We start from the raw sequence: 15,351 nt of genomic DNA, 5'->3' as shown, positions 1-15,351 counted from the left end.
AGTCTAATTGCTTTACAGTGGTGTGTTAGTTTCTGCTGTATAACAAAGCGAATCAGCTATACATATACACATATCCCCATATCTCCTCCCTCTTGCGTCTCCCTCCCACCGTCCCTATCCCACCCCTCCAGGCGGTCACAAAGCACCGAGCTGATCTCCCTGTGCTATGCGGCTGCTTCCCACTAGCTACCTGTTTTACATTTGGTAGTGTGTATATGTCCATGCCACTCTCTCACTTCGTCCCAGCTTATGTCTGCATATAGATCTGCTTTTGAAGACAGTTTTGCTATTTCATGGGAAACCAGTGAATTCACTCCAAGCAGCCATGAAGGATGTCGCCTGCCGTGTCTGACTTAATAACAGTTTCTTATTTTCTAAAACTGGTTTTAACTTCTGTGGAGCTGGTACCCCATCATTGTTTCATGTTTCAAATGGTAACTTCGCTTCTAAAATATGCGTGGAACATCTTCATTTATGATTAATCAGAACTAGAATTTTTAAAAATTAAAATTTGATTTCAGAGGTAAGAGACGGGCAGTGTCACAAATGGGAGCCGCCGCTGGGCCAAGCAGGAACGCGTGTTTCTGTTTACTGGATGCTCACGCAGACAGGCCTTGCTGCGCTCCCAGTGTGGCTGTGGTGGAGCTGGACCCCTGCCAGTGGCGGTGTCTCCTACCTGGTCTCGACCTAGGTGTCCAGCCCACACACATGGTAGAGGCAGCTCCGGCGTAGGATGACCTCAAAGTCACAGTCTGTAACTCCCCTCTTGTGGTAAAACATGGTCACATGTTGGCCTCTGATGAGGTGCTCAGAAATAACCAGTAAATCGTGGGCATTACTTAAGTCGTCCTTGAGACACAATATGTGCAAGACAAATTAAAAAAATCTCACACGGTTGTTTAGCCCCTGACATTTCATCCCCACGTGGTGATGCGTTAAAATCAACGGATCAGCACTCTTTCCCTGCCCGTCCTGTAAAAGCTGGGCTTTTGGGTGAGTGGCGATTTCCAGGTCAGGCCTGAGCTATCATTTTAGTGTTAGAGCGTGGGTTCTGCCTGCTAGACGGTTGTCAGGGGGGTAGGTCTGCAGTTTTCACTGGTCTCACAGCTGAAGGAAGCTAGCGTTTTTTGGTGGTTACAGTTGACACAGATTTTTATTCACTAAGAAAAGAAATACCCTTTGGTTAAAAGGAGTTTACTTTCTCACAGTAATAGTAACAAGTAGTATTTTGGGGGGAAGGTAGAACCTCTAGAACTGTATGTATCTCTGAAAGGCTTATGTACCCCATTAAAAAAAATCACATAATGTTATAAACCATAAAAGCAATTGGTCAAAAGGAACGTTCAGGGAAAAAATTTAACATGGTATAAACTGATACTAAACTGGAGAGAGCAGCAAAGCAGCTGGACAAATTTTATGACTTCCTTTGCTTCTTTTCTGTAAATATACATATGACACAAGGAGCTTTGCTTTGCTTTTCTTTTCTTTTTTGTTTTTTACTCCTTTGGGAAATACTACAGAAATGTAGAAAATTGCCTCATTTTGTATAATTCGATTTACTGTTATCTTAAGTGAATTTCATTTGTGGCATGTATAAAATGATTTGTGGGGACTCTTTTCCCACATTGAGTCCTTCAGAACAGCAATTCTAGTCTCTAAATGCTTTAGTTTATTCATTCTTAATGCCACAATAATTTATTTAGTGGTAACTTTCTTTGGAGCTTTGAAGTCTGTGAAATTTTAGACATTACAGTTGGAAGGAAGTGTCGAATTCTCCACTTATTAACTAAAATCCCATATGGTGCGAGTCCCGTCAAACTGCCGTCCATCTTCCACATCAGGGGCTCTGGTGACAAGAACCAGGCATCCCTTTTTGAATGTGCCCAAATCGTCTCATTTTACTCGAAGAAACAGAAATACTCAGAAGTTAGGTGTGCCAGCTAGCAGATAGAGCTGGACATTGGACCTTGTTGTAACCAGCTGCAAAGCCCTGACCCCGCGCTCTCCTTTCCCTCCCTCTGACTTTGTCGTATCTTTCTTCATCTCTTATCCCTTTTCTGTTGGCCTGACCCCAGTCCTCAAAGAAGATGCACTTTAATAATGGGATACAAGAGTTTTTTGAATGTTGAAGACTATTAAGATTATTTTGAGAGTGTCTATTAAGTGTTTACACAAGATTCTAAAAACCAGAGTATTGTTGCATATGAAGATTTGTTACCAGGTAGCTGAATATATGGATTTGGGGCATTTCTTAGAAAAATCCCACCTTGCTTTTGTTTTTGTTTTGCGGTACACAGGCCTCTCACTGTCGTGGCCTCTCCCACTGCGGAGCACAGGCTCCGGACGCGCAGGCTCAGCGGCCACGGCTCACGGGCCCAGCCGCTCCGCGGCATGTGGGATCCTCCCGGACCGGGGCACGAACCCGTGTCCCCTGCATCGGCAGGCGGACTCTCAGCCACTGCGCCTCCAGGGAAGCCCCCACCTTGCTTTTGTTTAATATCTCTCTCTGTTAAGAGGCACGGCGCTGATATGTTTGTATGTCTTTGGAGCAGCCCCTGTACATGAAGCCTGTGGAGGGAAGGATGACGGTGTCCTGTTCAAGGGCAGGGCTCTGCCATTTCCCAGAGCACGAAGATCTCGCCGGCTCTCTCCTCACTCTAGATTCATCCTTTCTCTTCGTGCACTGGGGCTGCTATAATGAAATACTGTAGACTTGGTGGCTTTTTTCACTCTACATTTTAGTTTTCATGCCTTTTTACGTAGGTTGTGAGACATTAGTTTAATTCCCCGCACTGAGTCTTAATAACACCTTAGCCTGGGCAGGAAGATGGTGCCTTCCTTCACCTAGGATTGCCTTGTGAGCATGTGTGATAGTTAATTTTTTTTGGCTTTCTTTTCATTCTGGAATTGAGCTTCCAAGTAGAGGCAGACAGTTGATTATATCGCATGTGGGAAAGTGCTACAAGGAAAATAAAGCAGCATGAGGTGAATTGGGAGAAGGGGAATGAGGTTAGCAACAGAGGGCCTGAGACCGAAAGATTTTTCACTGACTATAAAATGAATCAGTATTATAGGAGAATCTAAGGGGCAACCGTGGAATCTTAATTAAGAAGGAACTAGGCTACATAAATTGGTCACTCAGTCAGGCAGAGATGTTTGACAAACTTAAAAATGAATATGCCACACGAATTTTAAAAAATGAGATGACATGTTCATTTATGTTCAGGCCAAGCTGCTGTTGTGGTGGCCTCCAAACAGTGTCTCACACGAGATGGAACTTCCTCTCCCACACGTGGGCTCAGGGGTCTCCGGGCCCTGCAGGGGTGGGTGGCTTCCCGTGGTCTTGAGTCCTTGTCTTCTCTGGCTGCCGGCATTTCAAAGCCAAGACCAGGAAGGGGCACTTCTGCAAGTATTCCTTTGTCAAGAACTCAGTCACGTGGCCAGACTTGCTGCTGCAGAGGCCGGCAGATGCGGTCTCTAGTTGGGTGGCCGCGTGCAGGACGAGAGTCTGTTACAGAGGAAGAGGGGAAACCAGGTTTGGGAGGGGGAATTAGAGGTCACCCAGAGAAGAGGAGCCGTCTACATTTTTTTTTTCCTCTGAGTCTTTCTTTTATAGAGATTATTTGAAGATTCCACAGTCTTCTTAATGAAGAGACTGCTTGGGAATGTTAGTGGTGGAGCATGTGAGTACCCACCAGCCAGGAGCTCTGTGCTCTAGGGAACAACTGAATACCCTTTACAGTGGATTTTGACACCTTGAAGGATCTCCCTGCTCTGTAAATAGAGTCTCTCTCTTCCTGCCCCCACCTGTGAATCATTGGTGGGTGGTGTTCAGGCCAGATTTAAAAGGGCATAACCATATATATATATATCAGTCGGAGAGCCAGCTCTTATATGGTCCAGCAGAAGATGTTTCAGTTCGTGTTCCTCGGTCTTCTCTCTCCTTGGTGATGACTCCAGGCTGCTCCGCCGTTTCTTTCCAGACACTTGATCACAGGAGGGCGGAGGTGGGTAAGTCCAAGTCCAGCCAGACATTCCTGGCTGTCTGCCTGGGTGAAAACCTGCTGCAGGAGGGGATGGAAGCCCCGCTCTGGGAGAGCATTTTGAGCGGTGGGGTTAGCCGTCTGCGGTCTGTACCCGGGGCATAAGAGCAAATTCGCCAGCGTCTCTGCCAATTCCTCTTTTTCCCCAGGCTGTGAGAAAAGTGCATTTTCCTCATTTTGAGTATTAAAATTCCCCCACTCTGTGAACTCAGAAGTAGATGTGGAGCCGGCAGACAAGGCAGAGTTTCCGGATCGTGTGCTTAGGAACAGTCGTTTCGATGTGTTTCTTGAGAACAAGACTCTGGGTCAGACAACTTGGGGAGGAATTAGGTTCCACGGAACAGAGTGCGCAGTGGGCCGCCCTGGTCTGCGGCCGTCGCGGGCGGGATCCTAGTTAGGACTTGGAGGACTTCCTGGGGGACTAGTTACCTGTCAGTGTGACTTCTCTGCGTCTGTAGCACACCGTGAAACGAAAAGCAAGGAGCCTCCCTTCCACCCGGGTTCTGAGTGTGAGAAAGTGGCTTGAGCACGGGGGCCCCGCTGCCAGACGGGCCAGAGTCCCAGAGAGGTGGCCCCGACTTTGAGAAACACCCCCTTCCTCCCGGGCTTCGTGGATTTTCATGGGTCAGGTTGGGCCTGTGACCAGCTCGCTGGATGGACCAGAAAGCAGGGCAGCTGCAATCGCGCTGTTATGAAGTGAGAAGGGGGTTCTCTGTGCCCCGACCTGGGCCCAGAAACGATCAGCTGTTCCACCACCACCATCCCACTGAAGGCCCTGAGACAGCAGGACTTGTCTGTCCGAGAAAATGGACGTGTCCATCCGAACGCTACCTCAGAAGGCGTGTCTTGGTTTCCATTCCCTTTGGTTTAAAGCAAATCTATCTCTTTCAAACCTACTCGGTGAGCATCGTGGAATTGTGTCGTCCTGTTGACTTACGTGTGTGAATTTGGGTTATGGTAGAATTCACTGTCAAGTCTGAAAACGTAATACCGAACATCATCATTCAGATGAAAAGTTAAATTGTTAGAATTGTGCCCCTTTCTCTGACGCTTCCACTGTTTGTTCTTTGGGTGGAGTGTTAGGTGGTTTTGCTGAGGTAGTTATGCGATTGGTGGTGGTTGAGTTCCCTGCTGTACAGGAGATGGTAGGCTTACTGTCCAGTTTGAACTGAGCTCTAGAACTTGTCTGAGTTTCTTTCTTTTAGTGGGGATGTGTGTACCTGACTTGTCTGCCTTACATCTTTGTATAACTAACAGCAGTGAGGAGTCAGTGTCGGTTCCTTCGAGTTTCCTTGAAATATTTATCCTCAGGCAATTATTATGTCATTTGGGGTAATATACTAACTAATGTTTTTATTACATAACATACGTGTGTATATATATTATATCACATAAAAAAATTCAGTCATGAGGGACTGAGCTCTTTTCCGCTCTCTTCCCCCAAGTTTTACAATTCAGATGTAAGAACTTCCGGTGCCGGGGTGGCCTCAGAAAGCAGCCAGCTCCCGGGCCTTCTCTTCTTGACCCCTTGTGTTGCGATACCGTCACCTCTGCTAGGACAGAGCCAGGCTGCTCTGCCCCCTCCCGGGCAAGCACTGTGAGGCGCTGGGCTTTTGCTTTCTGGACTGTCATCCCTCCCAGCTCAGCCGGCAGGCGTGGCAGGCTGACCGCGGCCTTTCTCACTGGCCCAACTTCAATTCTTAGCCAGCTTTGCTTCATCCAGCAAAGTCATGTTCCCCGGTTCTCTGTGGGGTTTTTTAAAGGGCCTTGTAACTAGGTTTTAATTCTGTTTGGGAGTGAAGAAGATTTCAGGTTTGATTATTCTCGTCCATTTAACATTGGCTGTTCTGTCATCTCACACTTTTTCATCTAATCATTTAAGTAACTTTAATTGTTTTTTTTCTTGTTAGTTAGAACCTGGCCCTTTAGATGAAACCCAGATTGCTACTATATTAAGAGAAATACTGAAAGGACTTGATTATTTGCATTCGGAGAAGAAAATTCATAGAGATATTAAAGGTGAGAAAAGCTCTTGTTTATATTCCTTTGAAATACCCAAGGCGAGGAAGGAGTGTTAGTTGTAGAGTTTGAACCGTGCTTCTCTTCTCAAGGGAAGTTGTCCTGTGGGTGTGCCTTCGACATGCCTGGGTAGGTGGGCTGGGCCATGAGGGGGTCTCACCAGAAGCACAGCCCTGGTCCCCGTTCTTGTCGGGCGCGTGATGGTGCTGGGGCACGCGTGTGCCTGGTCCCAGATGGTAGCGGGCGGAACTCTCCAGCAGATGACGGCAGGAGACGTCTTTGGTTCTGTTTTACAGCTGCCAACGTCCTGCTCTCTGAACACGGAGAGGTGAAGCTGGCGGACTTTGGAGTGGCGGGCCAGCTGACAGACACCCAGATAAAGAGAAACACCTTCGTGGGCACCCCTTTCTGGATGGCGCCTGAAGTCATCAAGCAGTCGGCCTATGACTCAAAGGTGAGGGCGGCGCCTTGGCTGGCGGGCCAGAGGAGCCTGAGGAGTGGGGGAGGGCAGAGGGCCTTGGACAGAACTCTGAACCCTATTGAAGGGGCAAGGGCAGAAAGGATCCCACAGGAGAAACGGAGAGTGCACAGAACTGGAAGGCCAGCACCTGGGCAGAAGAGCGCTCTCCGGGCTGCTGCACACCCTCCTGTCCTCGCCTTTAGATGCCCCCCTGCTGGGATCGTGTCCTCAGCCGCTCCTTAGCAACAAGAGGCAAAATCGTGATTCCCTTTTCCAGCCTCTTTTACCCGTCATGTGATGCACTCTCCCAGTTTTTCCTGTCTTCTTTCTTCCCCGTTGCCCTTCAGCTTTCTAAAACTGTTTAATATAGACTCAAAAAGCCCAGAACCCCCGCCTCCTAGACCTCATTTCACTCTCACGTCCCACACCGGCTCTGTCTCGGTCGCCTGAATGCAGTGAGATCTCCACGTGGGCCACAGAGAATAGGCTTCTCTAAACCTGTATTTCTAGGCAAACAAATTTTAACTCAGATACACTGACATGCCAAACACCACTTCTTCTCTTTAAGTGGGACTCTTCTCAGTACCTGGCAGATCCCCACCTTGTGAAGCATCGCACACGGAGCGTAAGGGTAGCTTTTCCTGGGGACCTAAGCTCGGTGTGGTGAGCTGTTGCGTTGGTGCTGGAAGTGGCTGGGGTGCGTGTCCATCGCGGCAGAGGTGGACCCGGCCCTCTCACTGTTGAGTTGTAATGGTGGCCGTGACTCCCATAGGCGTCCTCGTGGCCTTGGTAGCCAATGGCCAATAAGTGACGATTAGGTTTTCAACCCTCAAGGTAGCCGAGCTGTCTAGTCTCTGGTGTGTCTGTTGCCTGTGGGTGCCTTGGCCCTGGGGTGGGTTTACCTCCATAGCTACTTCTGATGTCAGCAGCAGCTTTTGCTGTTGTCCCTTTTCCTGGGGTCGTGTCGTTTCCTCAACAGGAACTTACGTGTTCAGTTCCTTCTCTTTTTTTTAAGCTGAGGCCCATTTATCAAAGTTCTCAGGTCTAGATTTTGGCAGGGCTGGGGCTAGAATCCAAGTCTCTTAACTCATCTGATCACACCCCACTGATTCTTCTCTTCTTTTCCTTTCTGGTCAGTGAGCTGGTCAACCGTGGCCCCCGTGACTCAGGATTTAGATCTTCCCTTTTCAGTGTTACTCACCACGGCTCACCTGACGCTTCTTCAAGAATTGTCCGGGCTGCCTGAGACCTTCCTTCCCCGCCTTTCTTCCTGGGCAGGGCCTCTCTGGGTGTTTGCTGAAGGTGGCCTCTGCACTGTAGCGATCCCACGGCATCGTGAAGCTTTGTCACCTTTTCCCTGGAGCTGTCGAGATCAGAATGCTCCTGTGTGATCAGTAGATGCTGCGTTGTTTTTTAGGCAGATGAAAAGACACTGTCGCAGACTTACAGGGAGTGCACGCTTGGCCGGGGAGCTTAAGAAAGCGTGTCACGTTTCGTGCAAACCCTTACCTCCCTTACCCTTTCCTCTGGCTTATGGCAAAAGCCCGTCCTTCCGTTTGCTTGGATCAGACCCAACAGCTCTTAGCTGGAACTCATTGTGAAGATGTCTGTGAAATTCCCTTCCCAGGTTTGTTGATGCAGGAGGTGTGGGAAGTGCAGATAAGGTTCAGGACCCGAGTCCTGAGGTCTGTCAGGAAAGGCTGCCAGAGGCTGGGGCCTGAGGGCGGGGGGATGTGCCCCTGGGCTGGCCGCTCTCCTCTGGAGCAGTGCCTGACGAAAGACCTGTTTCCAGTGATTGCCCCCGTCTGAGGCTCGTCTGGCGGGGCGGTTACGCTCTTTGACGGGCACGTCTGCTCTGCTGGTACACACGCTCGGCCTCTTTCCAGTCCCCCCGTCTGTCCTTGCATGTCTGTCTGGCCAGTGTCCCCACTAGTCTCCGCGTGACAGCTCGAGAGCTTGCAGCCCCAGGGGCCCTGGGGAAGCAGGGTGCTCTCGGCAGTTCCATGTTGGGGCACACGTGCCGATTCTCAAAGGCAGGTGGGGTTGGGGTGAGGATGGACGGTACCTGCCTCACCAGCATCCTTGCGTCCCTGAACTGAAGGAGGTGTTGGCCTTAAGTCTCGTGTGTGCGTCTAGAGCCCTGCTTGACACAGTCGTCTCTGGGACCAGTGCATTTGGCCCCTTGTCGTTTGCCAGGGCTGAAGATGCCGACCTCAGCTCTTGGTCTGAGCACAGCATGTCTAAGTCGTGTTGGCCCATATGCCTTAAGAGGCATATTATTTTTAAGGGGACTTGGGGTGGCTTAGTGTAAGGAGTCCCCAGACTGTGGAGATGGGGCCACAGGAGTGAGCTCTGCTCTGCCCCCCGGGAAGCCTATGGGATCAACGATGGAGCCGGGGTCTTCGGTGAAGAACCTCCATCTTTTTCCCCTTCCTTTGTAAGGATATTAGGATGGTGTGTTAGTGGATGGATTGGAGACTTGGGTGAGAGCCTTGTCCCCTTCTCTGTACTCATCCCTTCTGTCCTTGCCGTAGCTGAGCCCAGCGCTGTGCTGAAGATTTACGTCTTCAGTGAGTGAGTGCGACACTGCATGTCGGGCGCTCTGACAGGGAACGGGGTGCAGGGGTGCTGAGAGGAGATCGGAGTGATCTGGGGAGGGCTTCACAGACGCAGGCTTTTCGGCCCTTCCGAGACGAGGGAAGGACGTTCAGACCAAGCCCACTGGGGCAGAGGGGAGCCGTTGGCGCTGGAATTGTAGGTTGAGTAGAAGAAGGTGGTAGACTTCCTGTTAACTAAACGACTCCCGTAGAGGCTGAGGGGCCAGTGTCAGTATTCTCCTGTAAATAACTTTCCCTTTTTTTGGTCTCAAAAGCAGCACATAGTCTTTAATCTGGAAAGTACCGGAAAAAATGAGATGAAAAGAAAAGCATCTGTAGGCCTAGTACCCGAGCACAAGCTAAGTTATTTTGGTGTCCAGTCATGTCTGAAATAACTGTTTGCAGTCTAACCATGGTGAAGGATGGAAACAGTGGTGTGTTGATGGAAAAAAAAAAGATGAGTGGAAACACTGGGATTGGCCGTCAGTTGGAATCTGAAAGGCTAGCCTGTCCACTGGCACGTGACTGGCCCTCCTTTCCCGATGCCAGCCCATGGACTCCCCTGGTCCGTCTTCAGGACCAGGAATTACCCACCTCCTGGCTAATGCGCCCTGGAGGTGGGGGAAGGATGTGAGTGGGAAAAGCATCCCGCTTGGGGACTCATGACAGGTTTTATCCTAGCATGAGGTGATGGTTGGGCCGTGTATTGCTATGGAGTTGCTCATAAATGGTTTTATACCTCTAGATGCCACTTACTAATGTGTTCCTAAATATTGCCTCTAATTAAGCAAATAGTTTCTATTAAATCCATGAGCTATGTGTTTGACTAGTTATAACTGTTACTTGGGGTTCTCCATGTTTTTTTCCCTCTTCCTCTTGTGGTTCTTTTTTCTTTTCTTTTTTTTTTTTTTTTTGGCCACGCTGCGCAGCATGCAGGATCTTAGTTCCCCAACCAGGGATTGAACCCACGCTCCCTGCAGTGGAAGCGCAGAGTCCCAACCACTGGGCCGCCAGGGAAGCCCCCCTCTTGCGGTTCTTTGTACAATATCTGGTACACATAAATTTTTTATGCCACTTACATTGTATTTTGACCGCAGAGGTGTAGGCAGCGTACTTTTACCTAACTTGGTACTGCAAGGATTTGGAGAGTTGTTGTATCCTGGTAGCACCCCACTCGCATCCCCTCACCCCTCTTGCTCATCGGTAGCAGATAATTCTGTGTTGTCCCTTTTAGGGGAATTCTATCCAGAACTAACCACATACGGAGAAAAAAAATCTGTTCACAGAGAAATATCTGCAGTTCAGAGCACCTGCCTTTGTAACTTTGGACTGAGGCTCATATTGGAAACCTCTGTTTGTTTTCTCTTAGTAGCTAGATTTCCTGTCTTTCCCACATGGTGGTAAAACAGTTCTCTTCTCACACCTCAGTTGCTTTGGAAAATGACTGACCTTTCCCACATAACTTTTACTTTAAAATCCAGACACATGTTCTGAATCTGATGCCATATCTCGTAGATGCAGGGATAGCATATCGTAAGTACAACTGAGTCTGTGTGTCAGCATCGTTGTTGAGTACTTGATACTTCAGCAAGTTAACGTGCCGTAGCCACGCAATCATTCTGAGCTTTAGCATAAGTAACGCTGCTGTTGAATATTTTGGGCAGCCTTTACCGTTTTCTAAATATAAAATTTATTTAGGGTAGATTCCTAGAAGCGGAATGAATTGCTTTCAGCGAGGGTGGATATTTTTATGGGTTTTGCTACATGATGCCGAATCGCTTGCCGTTTATTCCAGTGCCAGTCGAGGTTTCCAAATTCATCAGCAGGATGTGAGACGTCTGCAGAGGGAGGCTGCAGGCAGGAAGGCCTCTCGGGAGCCCCCCACAGAAGTCCCAGGGACGGAGGACAGCCCTGCACTAAGCCAGGGGCAGGAAGGGGACCCAGGGCACCGGGAGGTCGAGAGTGGCACGCCTGGCACCTGGCTGATTTAGGAGGATCCAAAGAGAAGTCCAGGGGGGCGGGGCGGGCCGGGCCGAGGCTCGGGCTCCTGGCCCGGCTGCCTGGGGGAGTGACACACGTCTTGTCTTGATGTGGCTGTACTGGTGACCCTCCCAGGGGAAGAAGGTGAGAGCAGTGCCTGTGCCTCTTGTCTGAAGACCTCGGAGGCACGTTGTGGGTGGGGCTGGGAAGGCTGTCACATCGGTCGACTTCAGTTGGTCTGTATTGTCAGACAGGAAGCAGGTGCAGGTCCTTGAATTCTTGCTGCCTGTCAGTTGTCCGGCCCGGAGCCTGATAGCAAGCCCTCAGGTCTCTGAAGGAAATGAGCACAGGCTCGTTTCCCGTGATAGGCTGCTAGCGGACACCATCATCGGCTGGGCTTTCCAGAAACAGAGTGTACTGAAGTGATTACGGGGCGCTGGGGGGTCTGGAGGTGCATCCCTCAGGGATCATCTCTATCTACATGGCCGTAAGCCAGATTGTTGTCGAGTGGCAGGCTTAGCAGACAGTAGCTGTTGAATGAAATCCAAGAGAGGCAGGCAGCTGCGGAGTTGCACAGACCTGAGAAAGGAACCGCGACCGTACAGGAGTCGTGTACTCGTCATTTTTGCCTCTGTTCTTGCAACTCGCCCTTTCTCCTTGTACCCGTGCCCTTCCTCCTGTCCTCCTGTGGCCGCCATGGTTACAGATGCTCACTGCACCCAGCTTCCTCCTCCTGGGAGTCGGACCCTGGAACACATCACACTTCTGCTGATTTTTAAAGTAGTGCACGTGTAAAATAAAGCAGAGGAAAGGAAGGGAGGAACATTACTCCCGATACTGGATCTTCCAGATTCATCCCTTTAGTACAAGCTGAGTGCAAAGAGTTTACAACAAGCCTTGCCGTCTGTGATTCCCACCTTCACTGGAGCAGAAGGAAGTAGAAGGTGTGCTGGGCATCGTCCCCACCCACTGCTGCCCAGGGGAGATTGTTGCTAGGACTTCTCGTACGTCCTAGGATTGTGGGAACGTGGCAGGTGAGTCCTCTCTAGGTTGTTAAAGGTTGGGAACGTCTGGGTCCTGGGGCGACCTGCTCAGCGTTCCAGCCTTTCCATTTCCCTGCCGTGGAGTTGGGAGTGAGGGATGTGTTAGGTTCTGACGTAATTGCCTGGAAGTAGGATGGCTTTGCGGTGCTGTGACAGGAGCAGGGAGGTCGTGTAGGCCGAGTGCAGGAGGCCGTGCCCCTCGCCCCGTTCTTTGCCTGCCTGTGGGGTCCCGCTTCACTTTCGGCTTCTGTCTTCTTTGCTGTGGCTTGGTTTCGGCTTGTGAGAAAGCCTGCGAACCAGAGCGCTTCTCATTCCCAGCACACGGTCAGGGAACCCATTCATGTGCACTGAGCAGGTGTGGCCACAGCCTGGGCCGGGCAGGAGGGTTGGGCAGCTGGACAGCGGCTGCCCCTCTCGGCGCCTCATTCTTGCCGACAATGAACAGGACCGAGGCTCTAGGTGTAACTGACCTGTCACTCAACCGGAAGTGAGGAACCGGAAGAACGCATGCATGGCAGCAGGAAGGAGCCAGAGGAATCTGGAATTTGGGGCCTCTTTCTCCCTTAGGCCAGTGGCACTGGGGAGACTGGGAGTGGACAGTTCTAGATTAGAAGAGCCTTAGCTGACCTACCAGTCAGAGCAACATATGGGCCTTGCTTGGATCCTGATTCAGATAGACCAGACCATGAGAAGACTCGTTTTGAACAGTTGAGAAAATTTAATTAGGACATGATATTGGGTAATTATTGTTAATTTTAGGTGTTGCTAAAAGCCCCTACGTTGGCAAACTGAAGTACTCGTTGGCAAACTGAAGAAAGTCATGACACCTGTGATTTACTTTAAGCTGTAATGGCGATAAAACAGCCTGTGTGGCGGATTGTTCACTCTTAAACCCTGTGATGGGCATGTGGGGATGCCTCAGGTTGATGTTCTCTGCTTCTGTGGGTGTGTGGGCATCCTCGCTAAGTCCTGGGTGCCACGTGAAGCATCTTGCACGACCACCCTTAGCGTTTGTCCCAGTTTACAGAGGAGGGAGCTGGGCTCCACAGGTTGGGTGTTCTGTCTCAGGTCGCAGGACCAGCTGGAGAGCTGGCCTTGAACCCCGTCCGAGGCCCGGCTTCTGAGCATCGCTGGACAGGGTGGTTCGCAAACATGCTTTGGCCCCCGGACACGCCCTCCCCGCTCACCTTGGGTTCCCTGTTCCCTTGACTCGGGGACCTAAACGAGCGTGGGATGTGTCCTACCTCCAGCAGCAAAGGCAAGAGGAGAAATCGCTAAGAGCCGTCTTCCATGTCGAGGCAGAAGATGTTCTGTGTGTTAGCTTTTCGCCTGGGTGTTGCCTATTTTGAAATGATACCAAAGGCATATCTTTTCTTATTTTGAGTCAAGAATGAGTATCCTTTTCAAAACCTTAGAAGCACGTTGAGATGCTTTTCCTCTGAAATACGTCTCTTTGAATGCTTTGCTGTTGCAGGCAGACATCTGGTCCCTGGGCATAACGGCGATCGAGCTTGCCAAGGGGGAACCTCCGCATTCCGAGCTGCATCCCATGAAGGTTTTATTCCTCATTCCAAAGAACAACCCCCCGACGCTGGAAGGAAACTACAGCAAACCCCTCAAGGAGTTTGTGGAGGCCTGTTTGAATAAGGAGCCGAGCTTTGTGAGTATTTTGAGATCAGAACGGGCGTCTCCTCCTCTGGGGCCTGATTGGTCAGGATACATCTTACTTGGCATTTCTTTAATCACTATTATCAGCTGTCTTCGTGATTTCATTTATTTTTCTTTTTCTAGATGTGTGGGTGTGATGGGTGTGATTAATTGCTTTGAATTGCAAATTTGGTTTTTATTGTTATTTTATCTTTTAAGGATGAAAAATCTACTTATTTTCTTTCAGATTTTTTAGTATCTCATACCTCATTGAACTTGAAGACTGTTCTCCTTAATATTATATGTGGAATCATACATTTTTAATATTTATAGTGGAGGGTCAGGCTATTTAGCCGTTTTAGTAACCGCAAAGTCTGGCCTGAAAAACAGTGGCTAATTAGGTATTTAAATGTTTTCAGTTTCTTCTGGGCATGTGTCAGGAAGGAAAAGAGGAATGAGATAGAAATGTATGCCCACCTTGCTTTCCCCTTTTCCTTCTTACTGTCTTTGCTGTTGAGTTGACTCTGGGAGAGCCACGTGGCAGTGATGGCAGCATGGCTTTAGCCTAGTTTTCTCTCAGAATTAGGTCTTTTTAAAAAAAGTTGTCTGGGCTTCCCTGGTGGCGCAGTGGTTGAGAGTCCGCCTGCCGATGCAGGGGACACGGGTTCGTGCCCCGGTCCGGGAAGATCCCACATGCCGCGGAGTGGCTGGGCCCGTGAGCCATGGCTGCTGAGTCTGCGCGTCCGGAGCCTGTGCTCCGCAACGGGAGAGGCCACAACAGTGAGAGGCCCGCGTACCGCAAAAAAAAAAAAAAAAAAAAAAGTTGTGTATCTGGGGTTGCATGGAGCACCACACGTCCTTGTTTTGTTTGTGAGTTTTCCAGCAGGGTTAGCCGAAGGTCAGGCTGAAACTTCTGAACCAACCCCCCCCCCCCCCACCCGCCCCCCGCCTTCTTACGGACCCTTATCTAAAAATATGTGGTTAGTTTTACGAGAGCACCATGCTTTTCTAATGTGATACCAGTTTTGGTAATGGAATTCAATGAGGAATGCAGCGTTTTCTAAGAACCTCCAGGGGATGCAGAGTACACCACTCAGCGGGTGCCTTTGTGTCCGTGGGGCTCGGGACGTTGTTATCAGGAGTCTGTTCCGAGCCCCAAGAAGACACACCCACGTGCCTGCACATCTTCCCATGACAAGCGTGTTTGTGGTGTCGGCTTGCTGGCCCAGTGCACGCATCTCCACCCCGACCTCTAGCCCAGACGCCCTGAGGAGAGGATGCAATGCTCGGAATTAGACACGTGGACGGGGACTGAGAAATGCCTGAAGTGACCCAGGTTTTGCGCAGGCTTGCGTTTGAGAAGCGAACCTGGCTCTTGTTTAGGAAGCTGTAGTAATTCAGAGCAAGTGGGACACGGTCTGACTCGCGTGATTTGTGTGTTCCCGCCGGCCGCTCCTGCTTGGGCTGTGTGGTTTTCTTGGGAAGCGTACTCCCTATAGTTGGGTTTGCCACTCTCAAGGGCAAAGCGAGTGGCCGAGTTCACTGGCCGTGCTGAGCCCAGA

At 50.0% G+C, this 15,351-nt stretch overlaps 1 protein-coding gene across 1 annotated transcript in view; it reads left to right on the top strand.

Moving 5' to 3' along the window:
- Positions 1 to 15,351, top strand: part of STK24 (serine/threonine kinase 24) — a 102,469-nt gene that overhangs the window by 76,926 nt on the left and 10,192 nt on the right. Inside the window, exons 4-6 of the mRNA XM_082859329.1 lie at positions 5,954 to 6,062; positions 6,359 to 6,516; positions 13,617 to 13,802. Of these exons, the coding sequence (XP_082715455.1) occupies positions 5,954 to 6,062; positions 6,359 to 6,516; positions 13,617 to 13,802 (453 nt within the window). The remainder of the gene's footprint in view (positions 1 to 5,953; positions 6,063 to 6,358; positions 6,517 to 13,616; positions 13,803 to 15,351) is intronic.

The sequence above is a fragment of the Leucopleurus acutus genome, assembly GCF_964270905.1.
Source record: "Leucopleurus acutus genome assembly, chromosome: 18".
NCBI classification, from domain to species: domain Eukaryota; kingdom Metazoa; phylum Chordata; class Mammalia; order Artiodactyla; family Delphinidae; genus Leucopleurus; species Leucopleurus acutus.
This window is presented reverse-complemented; position numbering and strand designations above follow the sequence as displayed.